The sequence below is a fragment of the Oncorhynchus tshawytscha genome, linkage group LG06 (assembly GCF_018296145.1).
Source record: "Oncorhynchus tshawytscha isolate Ot180627B linkage group LG06, Otsh_v2.0, whole genome shotgun sequence".
NCBI classification, from domain to species: domain Eukaryota; kingdom Metazoa; phylum Chordata; class Actinopteri; order Salmoniformes; family Salmonidae; genus Oncorhynchus; species Oncorhynchus tshawytscha.
In genome coordinates this window covers 4,286,556-4,306,555 of record NC_056434.1, presented here as the reverse complement: position 1 = coordinate 4,306,555, position 20,000 = coordinate 4,286,556, and the positions used below count along the sequence as shown (strand labels likewise).

The window sequence follows — 20,000 nt, the reverse complement described above, 5'->3', positions numbered from 1 at the left end:
ACATCGTATAGTATCCAGTCACATCGTATAGTATCCAGTAACATCGTATAGTATCCAGTAACATCGTATAGTGTCCAGTAATGTCTTATCCAGTAACATCGTATAGTATCCAGTAACATCGTACAGTATCCAGTAACGTCTTATCCAGTAATATCGTATAGTATCAAGTAACATCGTATAGTGTCCAGTAACATCGTACAGTATCCAGTAACATCGTACAGTATCCAGTAACATCGTATAGTATCCAGTCACATCGTATAGTATCCAGTCACATCGTATAGTATCCAGTAACATCGTATAGTGTCCAGTAACATCGTACAGTGTCCAGTAACATCGTACAGTGTCCAGTAACATCGTACAGTATCCAGTAACATCGTACAGTATCCAGTAACATTGTATAGTATCCAGTAACATCGTACAGTATCCAGTAACATCGTACAGTATCCAGTAACATTGTATAGTATCCAGTAACATCGTACAGTATCCAGTAACATCGTACAGTATCCAGTCACATCGTACAGTATCCAGTCACATCGTATAGTATCCAGTAACATCGTGTAGTATCCAGTAACGTGTTATCCAGTAACATCGTATAGTGTCCAGTAACATCGTACAGTATCCAGTAACATCGTACAGTATCCAGTAACATCGTACAGTATCCAGTAACATCGTACAGTATCCAGTAACATCGTACAGTATCCAGTAACATCGTACAGTATCCAGTAACATCGTACAGTATCCAGTAACATCGTACAGTATCCAGTAACATCGTATAGTATCCAGTCACATCGTATAGTATCCAGTCACATCGTATAGTATCCAGTCACATCGTATAGTGTCCAGTAACATCGTACAGTGTCCAGTAACATCGTACAGTGTCCAGTAACATCGTACAGTGTCCAGTAACATCGTACAGTGTCCGGTAACATCGTACAGTGTCCAGTAACATCGTACAGTATCCAGTAACATCGTACAGTATCCAGTAACATCGTACAGTATCCAGTAACATCGTATAGTATCCAGTAACGTGTTATCCAGTAACATCGTATAGTGTCCAGTAACATCGTATAGTATCCAGTAACATCGTATAGTGTCCAGTAATGTCTTATCCAGTAACATCGTATAGTATCCCAGTAATGTCTTATCCAGTAACATCGTATAGTGTCCAGTAACATCGTATAGTGTCCAGTAACATCGTATAGTGTCCAGTAACATCGTATAGTATCCAGTAACATCGTATTGTATCCAGTAACATCGTACAGTATCCAGTAACATCGCACAGTATCCAGTAACATCGCACAGTATCCAGTAACATCGCACAGTATCCAGCCACATCGTCTTATCCAGTAACATCGTACAGTATCCAGTCACATCGTATAGTATCCAGTAACATCGTCTTATCCAGTCACATCGTATAGTATCCAGTAACATTGTATAGTATCCAGTAACATCGTATAGTGTCCAGTAACATCGTATAGTATCCAGTAACATCGTATAGTTTCCAGTAACATCGTACAGTGTCCAGTAACATCGTACAGTATCCAGTCACATCGTACAGTGTCCAGTAACATCGTATAGTATCCAGTAACATCGTATAGTATCCAGTAACATCGTATAGTATCCAGTAATGTCTTATCCAGTAACATCGTATAGTATCCAGTAACATCGTATAGTATCCAGTAACATCGTATAGTATCCAGTAATGTCTTATCCAGTAACATCGTATAGTATCCCAGTAATGTCTTATCCAGTAACATCGTATAGTATCCCAGTAATGTCTTATCCAGTAACATCGTATAGTATCCAGTAACATTGTACAGTATCCAGTAACATCGTATAGTATCCAGTAATGTCTTATCCAGTAACATCGTATAGTATCCAGTAACATCGTATAGTATCCAGTAACATCGTATAGTATCCAGTAATGTCTTATCCAGTAACATCGTATAGTATCCAGTAACATCGTATAGTATCCAGTAACATCGTATAGTATCCAGTAACATCGTATAGTATCCAGTAACATCGTATAGTATCCGGTAACATCGTACAGTATCCAGTAACATCGTACAGTATCCAGTAACATCGTACAGTATCCAGTAACATCGTATAGTATCCAGTAACATCGTATAGTATCCAGTCACATCGTATAGTATCCAGTCACATCGTATAGTATCCAGTCACATCGTATAGTGTCCAGTAACATCGTATAGTGTCCAGTAACATCGTACAGTGTCCAGTAACATCGTACAGTGTCCAGTAACATCGTACAGTATCCAGTAACATCGTACAGTATCCAGTAACATCGTACAGTATCCAGTAACATCGTACAGTATCCAGTCACATCGTACAGTATCCAGTCACATCGTACAGTATCCAGTCACATCGTATAGTATCCAGTAACATCGTATAGTATCCAGTAACGTGTTATCCAGTAACATCGTATAGTGTCCAGTAACATCGTATAGTATCCAGTAACATCGTATAGTATCCAGTAACATCGTATAGTATCCGGTAACATCGTATAGTATCCGGTAACATCGTATAGTATCCGGTAACATCGTATAGTATCCGGTAACATCGTATAGTGTCCAGTAACAATGTCTTATCCAGTAACATCGTATAGTGTCCAGTAACAATGTCTTATCCAGTAACATCGTATAGTATCCAGTAATGTCTTATCCAGTCACATCGTATAGTATCCAGTAACATCGTATAGTATCCAGTAACATCGTACAGTGTCCAGTAACGTCTTATCCAGTAACATCGTATAGTATCCGGTAACGTCTTATCCATTAACATCGTATACTATCCGGTAACGTCGTATAGTGTCCAGTAACATCGTATAGTATCCAGTAATGTCTTATCCAGTAACATCGTATAGTATCCAGTAACATTGTCTCGTATCCAGTAACATTGTCTCGTATCCAGTAACATCGTATAGTGTCCAGTAACATCGTATAGTGTCCAGTAACATCGTATAGTGTCCAGTAACATCGTATAGTGTCCAGTAACATCGTATAGTGTCCAGTAACATCGTATAGTATCCGGTAACGTCTTATCCAGTCACTTCTTATCCAGCAACATAGTATAGTTTCCAGTCACATCTTGTCCAGTCATTTCTTATAGTATCCAGTAGCATCGTGTCGTATCTGGTAACGTCTCATGGTATCTGCTGCAGTAGCTAAGAGGTTCTGTCATTGTCCTGGTCTAACAAGTTGTTTTGGAGAGCTCCTTAGGACATTGGCTGTTAACTCTTTGATACAGCCCCAGTCAGTCTCCTTTATGCTGCATGGCAGGCATTATTATGATTTTTTTATAAATATATATGTATATAAAAAAATAATAATAATAATGCCTGCCATGCAGCACAAAGGAGACTGAAATTCTCCCCAATTTCGTGGTATCCAATTGTTTTAGTAGCTACTATCTTATCTCATCGCTACAACTCCCGTAGGGCTCGGGAGAGACGAAGGTTGAAAGTCATGCGTCCTCCGATACACAACCCAACCAAGCCGCACTGCTTCTTAACACAGCGCCATCCAACCCGGAAGCCAGCCGCACCAATGTGTCGGTAGCATTGCCTTTAAATTATTTCATTTGGGTCAAATGTTTCGGGAAGTCTTCCACAAGCTTCCCACAATAAGTAGGGTGAATTTTGGCCCATTCTTCCTGACAGAGCTGGTGTAACTGAGTCAGGTTCATTCGGCCTCCTTGTTTGCACACACTTTTTCAGTTCTGCCCATAAATTTTCTATAGGATTGAGGTCAGGGCTTTGTGATGGCCACTCCAATACCTTGACATTGTTGTCCTTAAGCCATTTTGCCACAACTTTGGAAGGATGCTTGGGGTCATTGTCCATTTGGAAGACCCATTTGCGACCAAGCTTTAACTTGACTGATATCTTGAGATGTTGCTTCAATATATCCACATAATTTTCCTTCCTCATGAGCCCATCTATTTTGTGAAGTGCACCAGTCCCTCCTGCAGTAAAGCACCCCCACAACATGATGCTGCCACCCTCATGCTTCACAGTTGGGATGGTGTTCTTCAGCTTGCAAGCATCCCCCTTTTCCCTCCAAACATAACGATGGTCATTATGGCCAAACAGTTCTATTTTTGTTTCATCAGACCAGAGGACATTTCTCCAAAAAGTACGATCTTTGTCCCCATGTGCAGTTGCAAACCGTAGTTTGGCTTTTTTATGGCGGTTTTGGAGCAGTGGCTTCTTTCTTGCTGAGCGACCTTTCAGGTTATGTCGATGTAGGACTCGTTTTACTGTGGATATAGATACTTTTGTACCGGTTTCCTCCAGCATCTTCACAAGGTCCTTTGCTGTTCTGTGATTGATTTGCAATTTTTTCACCAAAGTACGTTAATCTCTAGGAGACAGAACGCGTCTCCTTCCTGAGCGGTATGACGGCTGTGTGTTTATGGTGTTTATACTTGCGTACTATTGTTTGTACAGATGAACGTGGTACCTTCAGGCGTTTGGAAATTGCTCCCAAGGATGAACCAGACTTGTGGAGGTCTACAATTGTTTTCTGAGGTCTTGGCTGATTTCTTTTTGATTTTCCCATTATGTCAAGCAAAGAGGCACCGAGTTTGAAGGTAGGCCTTGAAATACATCCACAGGTACACCCCTAATTGACTCAAATGATGTCAATTAGCCTATCAGAAGCTTCTAAAGCCATGACATAATTTTCTGGAATTTTCCAAGCTGTTTAAAGGCACAGTCAACTTAGTGTATGTAAACTTCTGACCCACTGGAATTGTGATACAGTGAATTATAAGTGAAATAATCTGTCTGTAAACAATTGTTGGAAAAATGACTTAGTAGATGTCCTAACCAACTTGCCAAAACTATAGTTTGTTAACAAGAAATTTGTGGAGTGGTTGAAAAATGACTCCAACCTAAGTGTATGTAAACTTCCAACTTCAACTGTATTAGGTGGTGATGTAAGCGGTGGATGCCAAGTCCTGCTTGGTGCTGTCTTTATAGCTTCAGGGAGGGTTCTGGTATAATGGGACATGGTCATATGTCTGTCTGTGTCTCTCTTCCTCCATTTCCTCTTCCTCCTCCCGACAGCCTGATCTACTGAGCTGCATTCCTCCACCAAACAAGATAATGTCTGTGATGGGGAATCATCTCATTAGCTAAACTGGTGTCTGACGGTTGGGATAAACAAGACAGGATTTCTGTGGCATCCAGGTCCTTAAATGGCAATCTATCCCTATGTAGGGCACTACTTTCTACCATTCCTATGGGTCCTGCTCAGAAGTAGGGCACTACTTTCTACCAGTCCTATGGGTCCTGATCAGAAGTAGGGTACTACTTTCTACCAGTCCTATGGGTCCTGATCAGAAGTAGGGCACTACTTTCTACCATTCCTATGGGTCCTGCTCAGAAGTAGGGCACTACTTTCTACCAGTCCTATGGGTCCTGCTCAGAAGTAGGGCACTACTTTCTACCAGTCCTATGGGTCCTGATCAGAAGTAGGGCACTACTTTCTACCAGTCCTATGGGTCCTGATCAGAAGTAGGGCACTACTTTCTACCAGTCCTATGGGTCCTGATCAGAAGTAGGGCACTACTTTCTACCAGTCCTATGGGTCCTGATCAGAAGTAGGGCACCATAGAGAATTTGGTGCCATTTGGAACGCAGCCTCTGGGCCGGTGGGTTTACGGTCTGTCTGGGCCGGTGGGTTTACGGTCCGTCTGGGCCGGTGGGTTTACGGTCCGTCTGGGCCGGTGGGTTTACGGTCCGTCTGGGCCGGTGGGTTTACGGTCCGTCTGGGCCGGTGGGTTTACGGTCCGTCTGGGCCGGTGGGTTTACGGTCCGTCTGGGCCGGTGGGTTTACGGTCCGCCTGGCCCGGTGGGTTCAAGATCCGTCTGGGCCGGTGGGTTTGCGGTCCGTCTGGCCCGGTGGGTTTATGGTCCGTCTGGTGGGTTTATGGTCCGTCTGGTGGGTTTATGGTCCGTCTGGTGGGTTTATGGTCCGTCTGGTGGTGGGTTTATGGTCCGTCTGGTGGGTTTGCGGTCCCTCTGGCCCGGTGGGTTTACGGTCCATTTGTCTTGTCCTCTCAACATATCTGAGATGAGATGGTGGATTTGGGGTAGTAGTACAATTCTCTATTGTAGTAATATCTCCTGCTAGGAGGGAGGAGCCAGGGTGCTCTCTGATATCCTGATTTTGTGTTAGTAGTACTAGTGTAGTTATGAACCATTCGGATCAGGAGATACTCCTCTCTTCTCACGTTCTACTCAAAACCTCTTGGATGAGGTCCGAGCAGAGCGACAGCGTATTCCAGTTCCCTCCAATATCCAGCATCTTCACACATCCATTGAAGAGGAGTGGGACAACATTCCACAGGCCACAATCAGCAGCCTGATCAACTCTATGTGAAGGAGATGTGTTGAGCTGCATGAGGCAAATGGTGGTCACACCAGATACTAACTGGTTTTCTGATCCACGCCCCTACTTTGTTTTTAAGTATCTGTGACCAGTCTGTATTCCCAGTCATGTGAAATCCATAGATTAGGGCCGAATGAATTTATGTAAATTGACTGATTTCCTTATATGAACTGTAACTCAGTAAAATTGTTGCATGTTTCTTTTATATTGTGATTTGGCGCATGTGATTTGGCGCATGTGATTTGGCGCATGTGATAAGTAACATTTGATTTGACAGCGGACGCGAGGACTCAATTCGTTATTTTACAATTTAGACTCCAGCAGGGGTCAGTGTTGTGATTTTAGTCAGACAGTATAATGGTGGCTCTAACAAAAACACTTCCAATTTTCCTGCCTGGTAGAGAGGGATGCTGATCCAGGGTACTGGTGGTAGAGAGGCAGCTGATCCAGGGTACTGGTGGTAGAGAGGCAGCTGATCCAGGGTACTGGTGGTAGAGAGGCAGCTGATCCAGGGTACTGGTGGTAGAAAGGCAGCTGATCCAGGGTACTGGTGGTAGAGAGGCAGCTGATCCAGGGTACTGGTGGTAGAGAGGGATGCTGATCCAGGGTACTGGTTGTAGAGAGGGAGCTGATCCAGGGTACTCCAGGGTCCTGGTGGTAGAGAGAGGGCTGATCCAGGGTCCTGGTGGTAGAGAGAGGGCTGATCCAGGGTCCTGGTGGTAGAGAGAGGGCTGATCCAGGGTCCTGGTGGTAGAGAGGGGGGGGGCTGATCCAGGGTCCTGGTGGGTAAATGTATTGTCCAATAGGAGAGTTGACCGAGTCACTTTTCAATACACATTGGGGATGAATGAAAAACCTACCTACTTCAAAAGTTGATTTACTTTTTTTGGTTTGGATGGAGTATTATATAGCCATTATTTTCCACTTTAATCCATAAATGTCTATCCACACCACCATTTCCATTCATTCTATTAGACCAGAGGTGTCAAACTCATTCTATAGAGGGCCGAGTGTCTGCAGTTCTTCGGTTTTTCCTTTCAATTAAGACCTAGACGACCAGGTGAGGGGTTCCTTACTGAGACCTAGACGACCAGGTGAGGGGTTCCTTACTGAGACCTAGACGACCAGGTGAGGGGTTCCTTACTGAGACCTAGACGACCAGGTGAGGGGTTCCTTACTGAGACCTAGACGACCAGGTGAGGGGTTCCTTACTGAGACCTAGACAACCAGGTGAGGGTTCCTTACTGAGACCTAGACAACCAGGTGAGGGAGTTCCTTACTAAGACCTAGACAACCAGGTGAGGGTTCCTTACTAAGACCTAGACGACCAGGTGAGGGGAGTTCCTTACTGAGACCTAGACGACCAGTTGAGGGAGTTCCTTACTGAGACCTAGACGACCAGGTGAGGGGAGTTCCTTACTGAGACCTAGACGACCAGGTGAGGGGAGTTCCTTACTGAGACCTAGACGACCAGGTGAGTGGAGTTCCTTACTGAGACCTAGACGACCAGGTGAGCGGAGTTCCTTACTGAGACCTAGACGACCAGGTGAGCGGAGTTCCTTACTGAGACCTAGACAACCAGGTGAGCGGAGTTCCTTACTAAGACCTAGACAACCAGGTGAGGGGAGTTCCTTACTGAGACCTAGACAACCAGGTGAGGGGAGTTCCTTACTGAGACCTAGACAACCAGGTGAGCGGAGTTCCTTACTAAGACCTAGACAACCAGGTGAGCGGAGTTCCTTACTAAGACCTAGACAACCAGGTGAGGGGAGTTCCTTACTGAGACCTAGACAACCAGGTGAGGGGAGTTCCTTACTGAGACCTAGACAACCAGGTGAGGGTTCCTTACTAAGACCTAGACAACCAGGTGAGCGGAGTTCCTTACTAAGACCTAGACAACCAGGTGAGCGGAGTTCCTTACTAAGACCTAGACAACCAGGTGAGGGGAGTTCCTTACTGAGACTTAGACAACCAGGTGAGGGTTCCTTACTAAGACCTAGACAACCAGGTGAGGGGAGTTCCTTACTGAGACCTAGACAACCAGGTGAGGGTTCCTTACTGAGACCTAGACAACCAGGTGAGGGTTCCTTACTGAGACCTAGACAACCAGGTGAGGGTTCCTTACTGAGACCTAGACAACCAGGTGAGGGTTCCTTACTGAGACCTAGACAACCAGGTGAGGTGAGTTCCTTACTGAGACCTAGACAACCAGGTGAGGGTTCCTTACTGAGACCTAGACAACCCGGTGAGAGTTCCTTACTGAGACCTAGACAACCAGGTGAGAGTTCCTTACTGAGACCTAGACAACCAGGTGAGGGTTCCTTACTGAGACCTAGACAACCAGGTGAGGTGAGTTCCTTACTGAGACCTAGACAACCAGGTGAGGTGAGTTCCTTACTGAGACCTAGACAACCAGGTGAGGGTTCCTTACTGAGACCTAGACAACCAGGTGAGGGTTCCTTACTAAGACCTAGACAACCAGGTGAGGTGAGTTCCTTACTGAGACCTAGACAACCAGGTGAGGGAGTTCCTTACTGAGACCTAGACAACCAGGTGAGGGGTTCCTTACTGAGACCTAGACAACCAGGTGAGGGGTTCCTTACTGAGACCTAGACAACCAGGTGAGGGGAGTTCCTTACTGAGACCTAGACAACCAGGTGAGAGGAGTTCCTTAATGAGACCTAGACAACCAGGTGAAGGGAGTTCCTTACTGAGACCTAGACAACCAGGTGAGGGGAGTTCCTTACTGAGACATAGACGACCAGGTGAGGGGAGTTCCTTACTGAGACATAGACGACCAGGTGAGCGGAGTTATTTATTAATTAGTGACCTTAATTCATCAGTCAAGTACAAGGGAGGAGTGAAAACCATCAGATACTCTACCCTTTGTTGAATGAGGTTCACACGTGTATCAGACGGTCTTACACAGTGGTGTAAGACCTAGACGACCAGGTGTGTTAGTTGTATGTACACTGTGGCCATCTTGTGGCTGTGTCCTCATACTGCACATCATTGTCTTGTGGCTGCTGCTTCAATGATACCATTCACCACCAGCCATTTACCCAGCCCCTTATTCACCTCAATCTCTCTCTGTCTCCCTCTCTCTCCAACCCTCCTTTCTCTCCCTCCCTTTCTCACCCTCACCCCTCCCCGTCCGTCCATCTCTCCCTCTCTCTCTCTCGCTCTCCAACCCTTCCTCTCTCCCTCTCTCTCCAACCCTTCCTCTCTCCCTACCTCCCTCTCTCTCTCATCCTCCCCCGTCCCCTCTCTCTCTCTCTCTCTCTCTCTCTCTCTCTCTCTCTCTCTCTCGCCCTCCCTCTATCCCCCTGTCCTCTCATCATCAGACCATCACCCTGGCACTGCACCCATTCTCCAGCTTGCTGCCGCCACCTTCCCAAACCCTGGTGCCCCCATCCATGAAACCAGAAGTAAGTCCACGTGTGGTCCATTCCAGTCTTATCATGGGGTCCACCTGTTCACCTGCTACATACCTGTTCACCTGCTACATACCTGTTCACCTGCTACATACCTGTAGCACACCTGCTACTAACCACCTCACTCATTCATTCCCATGTTGATTTGTCATCTAGTCACGCTGTAGACCTACTTCCACAGTGACTGGGTAGCTTGTCCAGCTACATGACTGAGTCAACTGGGTAACAATCCAGCTACATGACTGAGTGGACTGGGTAGCTTGTCCAGCTACATGACTGAGTGGACTGGGTAGCTTGTCCAGCTACATGACTGAGTGGACTGGGTAGCTAGTCCATCCCACATGACTGAGTGAACTGGGTAGCTAGTCCATCCCACATGACTGAGTGAACTGGGTAGCTAGTCCATCCCACATGACTAAGTGAACTGGGTAGCTAGTCCAGCTACAGGACTAAATGAACTGGGTAGCTAGTCCAGCTACATGACTAAATGAACTACGTAGCTAGTCTAGCCCACATGACTAAATGAACTGGGTAGCTAGTCCATCCCACATGACTAAATGAACTGGGTAGCTAGTCCAGCCCACATGACTAAATGAACTGGGTAGCTAGTCCAGCCCACATGACTAAATGAACTGGGTAGCTAGTCCAGCCCACATGACTAAATGAACTGGGTAGCTAGTCCAGCCCACATGACTAAATGAACTGGGTAGCTAGTCTAGCCCACATGACTAAATGAACTGGGTAGCTAGTCCAGCCCACATGACTAAATGAACTGGGTAGCTAGTCCAGCCCACATGACTAAATGAACTGGGTAGCTAGTCCAGCCCACATGACTAAATGAACTGGGTAGCTAGGCCAGCCCACATGCCTAAATGAATTGGGTAGCTAGTCCAGCCCACATGACTAAATGAACTAGGTAGCTAGTCCAGCCCACATGACTAAATGAACTGGGTAGCTAGTCCAGCCCACATGACTAAATGAACTGGGTAGCTAGTCCAGCCCACATGACTAAATGAACTGGGTAGCTAGTCCAGCCCACATGACTAAATGAACTGGGTAGCTAGTCCAGCCCACATGACTAAATGAACTGGGTAGCTAGGCCAGCCCACATGCCTAAATGAATTGGGTAGCTAGTCCAGCCCACATGACTAAATGAACTGGGTAGCTAGTCCAGCCCACATGACTAAATGAACTGGGTAGCTAGTCCAGCCCACATGACTAAATGAACTGGGTAGCTAGTCTAGCCCACATGCCTAAATGAATTGGGTAGCTAGTCCAGCCCACATGCCTAAATGAACTGGGTAGCTAGTCCAGCCCACATGACTAAATGAACTGGGTAGCTAGTCCATCCCACATGACTAAATGAACTGGGTAGCTAGTCCATCCCACATGACTAAATGAACTGGGTAGCTAGTCCAGCTCCCACATGACTAAATGAACTGGGTAGCTAGTCCATCCCACATGACTAAATGAACTGGGTAGCTAGTCCAGCCCACATGACTAAATGAACTGGGTAGCTAGTCCATCCCACATGACTAAATGAACTGGGTAGCTAGTCCAGCCCACAAGACTAAATGAACTGGGTAGCTAGTCCAGCCCACATGACTAAATGAACTGGGTAGCTTGTCCATCCCACATGACCGATGCTGTTATTCGCTGCATACAGTCAATTCACTAACAGTGCTTAGTTTTTCTACCTTTCGGTATGTGTGTTTGATTGAATCAATCTTGCTGTGCAGTTTCTCTCTCTCTCAGACAGACAGGTGTTCCAAGGTTTTGTGCAGATTAGTATTCTCTGTTTTCCCACTAGGGGGCAGCAACTCTTTGTGTAATACTAAAGGCCTACTGTCTGCTCACACCCACACCTATATCTCAGAATACATGACAGAAAATATGCTACTTATGGTTTTCTCTATTCTATATTTACGTCATAATAATACTTTTAATTTGTATAGCGCTTTTCATTAGTCATCTCAAAAATCTACTGATAAAAAAAATATATATATAAAAAAACAAGTTTAGACACACCTACTCATTCAAGGTTTCTTCTTTATTTTTACTATTTTCTACATTGTAGAATATTAGTGAAGACATCAAAACTATGAAATAAAACATATGGAATCGCGTAGTAACCAAACAAAGTGTTAAACCAATCCAAATATAGTTTAGATTCTTCAAAGTTGCCACCCTTTGCCTTGATGCCAGCTTTGCACTCTCTTGTTATTCTCTCAACCAACGTCACCTGGAATGCTTTTTCAACCGTCTTGAAGGAGTTCCCACATATGCTGAGCACTTGTTGACTACTTTTCCTTCCCTCTGCGGTCCAACTCATCCCAAACCATCTCAATTAATTTGAGGTCGTGTGATTGTGGAGGCCAGGTCATCTGATGCAGCACTCCAACACTCTCCTTCTTGGTCAAAGAGCCATTACACAGCCTGGAGATGTGTTGGGTCATTGTCTTGTTGGAAAACAAATGATTGTCCCACTAAGCGCAACACAAATGTGAAGGTGTATCGCTGCAGAGGTAGCCATGCTGATAGCCATGCTGATAGCCATGCTGATAGCCATGCTGATAGCCATGCTGATAGCCATGCTGATAGCCATGCTGATAGCCATGCTGGTAGCCATGCTGGTAGCCATGCTGGTAGCCATGCTGATAGCCATGCTGATAGCCATGCTGGTAGCCATGCTGGTAGCCATGCTGGTAGCCATGCTGGTAGCCATGCTGGTAGCCATGCTGGTAGCCATGCTGGTTGCCATGCTGGTTGCCATGCTGGTTGCCATGCTGGTTGCCATGCTGGTTGCCATGCTGGTTGCCATGCTGGTTAAGTGTGCCTTGAATTCTAAATAAATCACAGACAGTGTCACCAGCAAAGCACCATCACACCACCTCCTCCATGCTTCACGGTAGGAACCACACATGCAGAGAGCATCCGTTCACCTTCTCTCCGTCTCACAAAGACATGGCGGTTGGAACCAAAAATCTCAAATTTGGACTCAGCAGACAGATTCCCAGCAGTCTAATGTCCATTGTTCATGTTTCTTGGCCCAAGCAAGTCTCTTCTTATTATTGGTGTCCTTTTGTAGTGGTTTCAAATCGACCTGAATCACAGTCTCTTCTGAACAGTTGATGTTGAGATGTACTCTGTGGAGCATTTATTTGGGCTGCCATTTCTGAGGCTGGTAACTCTGAACCTCTGCAGCAGAGGTAACTGTCTCTTCCTTTCCTGTGGCGGTCCTCATGAGAGCCAGTTTCATCATAGGGCGGCAGGGTAGCCTAGTGTTGGACTAGTTCAAATCCCCGAGCTGACAAGATACAAATCTGTCGTTCTTCCCCAGAACAGGCATGAATGTGTTCTTAACTGACTTGCCTGGTTAAATAAAGGTCAAATAAAAAAATAGTGCTTGATGGTTCTTGAGACTGCACTTGAAGATACTTTAAAAGTTCTTGACATCTTCCACATTGACTGACCTTCATGTCTAAAGTAATGATGGACTGTCATTTCTCTTTTCTTGTTTGAGCTGTTCTTGCCATATTATGGATTTGGTCTTTTACCAAATAAGGCTTCTGTATACGCCCCCAACCTTGTCACAACACAACAGATTTGGCTCAAACGCATTAAGAAGGAAAGAAATTCCACTAATTAACTTTTAACAAGGCACACCTGTTAATTGAAATGCAATCCAGGTGACTACCTCATGAAGCTGGTTGAGAGAATGCCTAGAGTGTGCAAAGCTGTCATCAAGGCAAAGGGTGGCTACTTTGAAGACTCTCAAATAAAATGTATTTTGATGTGTTTTAACACTGTTTTGGTTACTACATGATTCCATATGTGTTATTTCATAGTTTTGATGTCTTCATTATTCTACAATGTAGAAAATAGTAAAAACGAAATACTCTTGAATAAAACTTTTGACTGGTACTGTACATATGCACTATACACACACTTACACATGGATTTTGTATTTCAGATATGTGGTAGTGGTGGAGTCCTGAGTGTGTTATGAGATCCATAATAAACCCCAGGAAGAGTAGCTGCTGCCTTGGCAGGAACTAATGGGGATCCATAATAAACCCCAGGAAGAGTAGCTGCTGCCTTGGCAGGAACTAATGGGGATCCATAATAAACCCCAGGAAGAGTAGCTGCTGCCTTGGCAGGAACTAATGGGGATCCATAATTAACTCCAGGAAGAATATCTGCTGCCTTGGCAGGAACTAATGGGGATCCATAATAAACCCCAGGAAGAGTAGCTGCTGCCAAGGCAATCCATAATAAATATAAGTCCATTCAAGGCTTTAAATACAAGCATGAGGATTTTGATGTGGATCCTGTAGTTGACCAGTAGCCAGTGGCGTTGGGCCAGGATCAGCTCGATGTGGTCTGACTTCTTGGTCCTGGTCAGGACCCTGGCAGTGTTGTTGTGGATTAGTTGAAGCCTCTGTATATAATTAAGTCATATACCAAACCTGACCTCACGGTTGCATGACATCATGTGATTGAGGTTCTTGAAGTTCATCAAGCATTTCTTTGGGCTCGTCCTATATCAAGGCTACTCAACTCTCATCCTACGAGGTCCGGAGACTGCTGTTTTTTTGTTCTACCTGATAATTAATATCACCCACCTGGTGTCCCAGGTCTAAACCAGTCCCTGATTAGAGGGGAATCACCCACCTGGTGTCCCAGGTCTAAATCAGTCCCTGATTAGAGGGGAATCACCCACCTGGTGTCCCAGGTCTAAATCAGTCCCTGATTAGAGGGGAATCACCCACCTGGTGTCCCAGGTCTAAATCAGTCCCTGATTAGAGGGGAATCACCCACCTGGTGTCCCAGGTCTAAATCAGGCCCTGATTAAATGGGAATCACCTACCTGGTGTCCCAGGTCTAAATCAGCCCCTGATTAGAGAGGAATCACCCGCCTGGTGTCCCAGGTCTAAACCAGTCCCTGATTAGAGGGGAATCACCCACCTGGTGTCCCAGGTCTAAACCAGTCCCTGATTAGAGGGGAATCACCCACTTGGTGTCCCAGGTCTAAATCAGTCCCTGATTAGAGGGGAATCACCCACCTGGTGTCCCAGGTCTAAATCAGCCCCTGATTAGAGAGGAATCACCCGCCTGGTGTCCCAGGTCTAAATCAGTCCCTGATTAGAGGGGAATCACCCACCTGGTGTCCCAGGTCTAAATCAGTCCCTGATTAAATCAGTCCCTGATTAGGGGGAATCACCCGCCTGGTGTCCCAGGTCTAAACCAGTCCCTGATTAGAGGGGAATCACCCACCTGGTGTCCCAGGTCTAAACCAGTCCCTGATTAGAGGGGAATCACCCACCTGGTGTCCCAGGTCTAAATCAGTCCCTGACTAGAGGGGAATCACCCACCTGGTGTCCCAGGTCTAAACCAGGTCCTGATTAGAGGGGGACAATGAACAAACAGTGGAGTTGAGTTGGAACGTCCTATAAAGAGCTCGCCAACTTGTCGTCCTAAAACCAGGAAATGAGTTACCTCTGGTTCGTTCAGCCATCCCTACGGGGGAAAGATCTGAAAATAACATCTGAGATTAACTTAGGAGGTCTTATAGTGTTCTATGAGATGACATCATCAGTTAACATGACCTTGATGAATTATCGAGCCTTTTATGTTTTGTTTCTAAACTCAGCAACAACAACAAAAACGTCCCTTTTTCAGGACCCTGTCTTTCAAAGATAATTCGTAAAAATCCAAATAACTTCACAGATCTTCATTGTAAAGGGTTTAAACACTGTTTCCCATGGTTGTTCAATGAACCATAAACAATTAATGGACATGCACCTGTGGAACGGTCGTTTAGACACTAACAGCTTACAGACGGTAGGCAATTTAATTATTTTTTACCTTTTATTTAACTAGGCAAGTCAGTTAAGAACAAATTCTTATTTTCAATGACTGCCTAGGAACAGTGGGTTAACTGCCTGTTCAGGGGCAGAACGACAGATATGTACCTTGTCAGGTCGGGATTCGAACTTGCAACCTTTCGGTTACTAGTCCAACGCTCTGACACTAAAGAGGCCTTTCTACTGACTCTCACCAAAAGAAAGATACTCAGGGTCCCTGCTCATCTGCGTGAATGTGCCTTAGGCATGCTGCAAGGAGGCATGAGGACTGCAGACGTGGCCAGGTAAATTAATTGCAATGTCCGTACTGTGAGACACCTGAGACAGAGCTACAGGGAGACAGGACGGACAGCTGATTGTCCTCACAGTGGCAGACCACATGTAACAACACCTGCACATGATCGGTACATCCGAACATCACACATGCGGGACAGGTACAGGATGGCAACAACAACTGCCCGAGTTACACCAGGAAGGCACAATCCCTCCATCAGTCCTCAGACTGTCCTCAATAGGCTGAGAGAGGCTGGGCTCAGGGCTTGTAGGCCTGTTGTAAGGCCGGTCCTCACCAGACATCACCCGCAACAACGTCGCCTATGGGCACAAACCCACCGTCGCTGGACCAGACAGGACTGGCAAAAAGTGCTCTTCACTGACAAGTCGCGGTTTTGTCTCACCAGGGGTGATGGTCGGACTCGCATTTTTTGTCGCAGGAATGAACGTTACACTGTACTCTGGAGCGGGATCGATGTGGAGGTGAAGGGTCCGTCATGGTCTGGGGCGGTGTGTCACAGCATCATCGGACTGAGCTTGTTGTCATTGCAGGCAATCTCAACGCTGTGTGTTACAGGGACGACATCCTCCTCCCTCATGTGGTACCATTCCTGCAGGCTCATCCTGACATGACCCTCCAGCATGACAATGCCACCAGCCATACTGCTCGTTCTGTGTGTGATTTCCTGCAAGACAGGAATGTCAGTGTTCTGCCATGGCCAGCGAAGAGCCCGGATCACAAACCCATTGAGCACGTCTGGGACCTGTTGGATTGGAGGGTGAGGGCTAGTGCCATTCCCCCCAGAAATGTCCGGGAACTTGCAGGTGCCTTGATGGAAGAGTGGGGTAACATCTCACAGCAAGAACGGGCAAATCTGGTGCAGTCCATGAGGAGGAGATGCACTGCAGTACTTAATGCAGCTGGTGGCCACACCAAATACTGACTGTTACTTTTGATTTTGAAGCTTTTGTGTTTTTAAATTACCTAAATGCTTCAAAATTGACAAAAAGTCATGTTTAGCTCACATTTAATTTAAATAAAAATAAATTTTAATAAATGCATTTCTAGAGCTTCCAAAATATGTTTTACAACGGGAGTACCAAGGAGCACGGGTGGCTTCAACACAGCGACCCCTTTCAGTCATCTAATATATATATATATATATATATTAATGTGCTGACAACAAAATCACACAAAAAATATCAATGAAAATCAAATTTATCAACCCATGACGGTCTGGATTTGGAGTCACACTCAAAATTAAAGTGGAAAACCACACTACAGGCTGATCCAACGTTGATGTAATGTCCCCAAAACAAGTCAAAATTAGGCTCAGTAGTGTGTGTGGCCTCCACGTGCCTGTATGACCTCCCTACAACGCCTGGGCATATTCCTGATGAGGTGGCGGATGGTCTCCTGAGGGATCTCCTCCCAGACCTGGACTAAAGCATCCGCCAACTCTTGGACAGTCTGTGGTGCAACGTGGCGTTGGTGGATGGAGCGAGACATGATGTCCCAGATGTGCTCAATTGGATTCAGGTCTGGGGAACGGGCGGGCCAGACCATAGCATCAATGCCTTCCTCTTGCAGGAACTGCTGACACACTCCAGCCACATGAGGTCTAGCCTTGTCTTGCATTAGGAGGAACCCAGGGCCAACCGCACCAGCATATGGTCTCACAAGGGGTCTGAGGATCTCATCTCGGTACCTAATGGCAGTCAGGCTACCTCTGGCGAGCACATGGAGGGCTGTGCGGCCCCCAAAGAAATGCCACCCCACACCATGACTGACCCACCGCCAAACCCGTCATGCTGGAGGATGTTGCAGGCAGCAGAACGTTCTCCACGGCGTCTCCAGACTGTCATGTCTGTCACATGTGCTCAGTGTGAACCTGCTTTCATCTGTGAAGAGCACAGGGCACCAGTGGCGAATTTGCCAATCTTGGTGTTCTCTAGCAAATGCCAAACGTCCTGCACGGTGTTGGGCTGTAAGCACAACCCCCACCTGTGGACGTCGGGCCCTCATACCACCCTCATGGAGTTTGTTTCTGACCGTTTGAGCAGACACATGCACATTTGTGGCCTGCTGGAGGTAATTTTGCAGGGCTCTGGCAGTGCTCCTCCTGCTCCTCCTTGCACAAAGGCGGAGGTAGCGGTCCTGCTGCTGGGTTGTTGCGCTCCTACGGCCTCCTCCACGTCTCCTGATGTACTGGCCTGTCTCCTGGTAGCGCCTCCATGCTCTGGGCACTACGCTGACAGACACAGCAAACCTTCTTGCCACAGCTCGCATTGATGAGCTGCACTACCTGAGCCACTTGTGTGGGTTGTAGACTCCGTCTCATGCTACCACTAGAGTGAAAGCACCGCCAGCATTCAAAAGTGACCAAAACATCAGCCAGGAAGCATAGGAACTGAGAAGTGGTCTGTGGTCCCCACCTGGAGAACCACTTCTTTATTAGGGGTGTCTTGCTAATTGCCTATAATTTCCACCTGTTGTCTATTCCATTTGCACAACAGCATGTGAAATGTATTGTCAATCAGTGTTGCTTCCTAAGTGGCCAGTTTGATTTGACAGAAGTGTGATTGACTTGGAGTTACATTGTGTTGTTTAAGTGTTCCCTTTGTTTCTCTAGCATGCAGGACATGTTCATCCTCATGGATCCCTGGGGCTTAGCTTAGTTCAGCTTGTCCTGGACTGGTGTAATTAAATTCCAGCTGTCCCTGCTTAGATTGAAGGTTTTTTTGCTAGTGGTTCTGGGATATTTCCATGCATTTTTGGTCATTTAGATGAATGATAGTCTAATTGGTTTCTGCGTTCCCATTTGTTTCTGCTGCTGTTCTCAAACACAAATTGATTGTAGCTTTAACACCAGTCTGATTGCTCACCTTCTGTTTTTCCGTGATATCCAATTGGTAGTTACAGTCTTGTCCCATCGCTGCGACTCCTGTACGGACTCTAAGCAAGGAAGAAGCCACTGCTCCAAAACCGCCATAAAAAAAGCCAGACTACGGTTTGCAACTGCACATGGGGACAAAGATCATACTTTTTGGAGAAATGTCCTCTGGTCTGATGAAACAAAAATAGAACTGTTTGGCCATAATGACCATCGCTATGTTTGGAGGAAAAAGGGGGAGGCTTGCAAGCCGAAGAACACCATCCCAACCGTGAAGCACGGTGGTGGCAGCATCATGTTGTGGGGGTGCTTTGCTACAGGAGGGACTGGTGCACTTCATAAAATAGATGGCCTTATGAGGAAGGAAAATTATGTGAATATATTGAAGCAACATCTCAAGATATCAGTCAGGAAGTTAAAGCTTGGTCGCAAATTTTTGTATTTATTTTTTATTTTACCTTTATTTAACTATTTAACCTAGGAACAGTGGGTTAACTGCCTGTTCAGGGGCAGAACGACAGATTTGTAATGGACAATGACCCCAAGGACAACAAAGTCAAGGTGACAAAGTCAACAAACTCAATCCTATAGAAAATTTGTGGTCATAACTGAAAAAGTGTGTGCGAGCAAGGAGGCCTACAAATCTGACTCAGTTACACCAGCTCTGTCAGGAGGAATGGGCCGAAATTCACCCAACTTATTGCGGAAAGCTTATGGAAGGCTACCCGAAACGTTTTGACCCAAATTATACAATTTAAAGGCAATGCTACCAAATACTAATTGAGTGTATGAAAACTTCTGACCCACTGGGAATGTGATGAAAGAAATAAAAGCTGAAATAAATCATTCTCTCTACTATTAAAGTGGTGATCCCAATTGACCAAAAACAGTTTTTTTACTAGGATTACATTTCAGGAATTGTGAAAAACTGAGTTGAAATGTATTTGGCGAAGGTGTATGTCACCTTCTGACTTCAACTTTATATATATATATTTATGTATTTCTCTCTCCAAGGCTACCCGTCACTGCGTATTGAGAAGAACGACCTGAGAAGTGTTAGTCTGCTGGAAGCCAAAGCCAAGGTCAAAGACATCTCCATCTCCAGACTGAGAGTCACTC

At 45.8% G+C, this 20,000-nt stretch overlaps 1 protein-coding gene across 2 annotated transcripts in view; it reads left to right on the top strand.

Annotated features, from left to right (window-relative positions):
* The window catches only part of LOC112238309 (tyrosine-protein kinase RYK), a 126,593-nt gene that overhangs the window by 78,509 nt on the left and 28,084 nt on the right, over positions 1 to 20,000 (top strand). Inside the window, exons 8-9 of one of the 2 annotated variants that reach the window (XM_042322859.1) lie at positions 9,758 to 9,841; positions 19,896 to 20,000. The exon at positions 19,896 to 20,000 is cut by the window's right edge and continues 21 nt beyond it. In XM_042322859.1, coding sequence (XP_042178793.1) covers positions 9,758 to 9,841; positions 19,896 to 20,000 — 189 coding nt within the window. The remainder of the gene's footprint in view (positions 1 to 9,757; positions 9,842 to 19,895) is intronic. The other variant, XM_042322860.1, reaches the window with a different exon arrangement.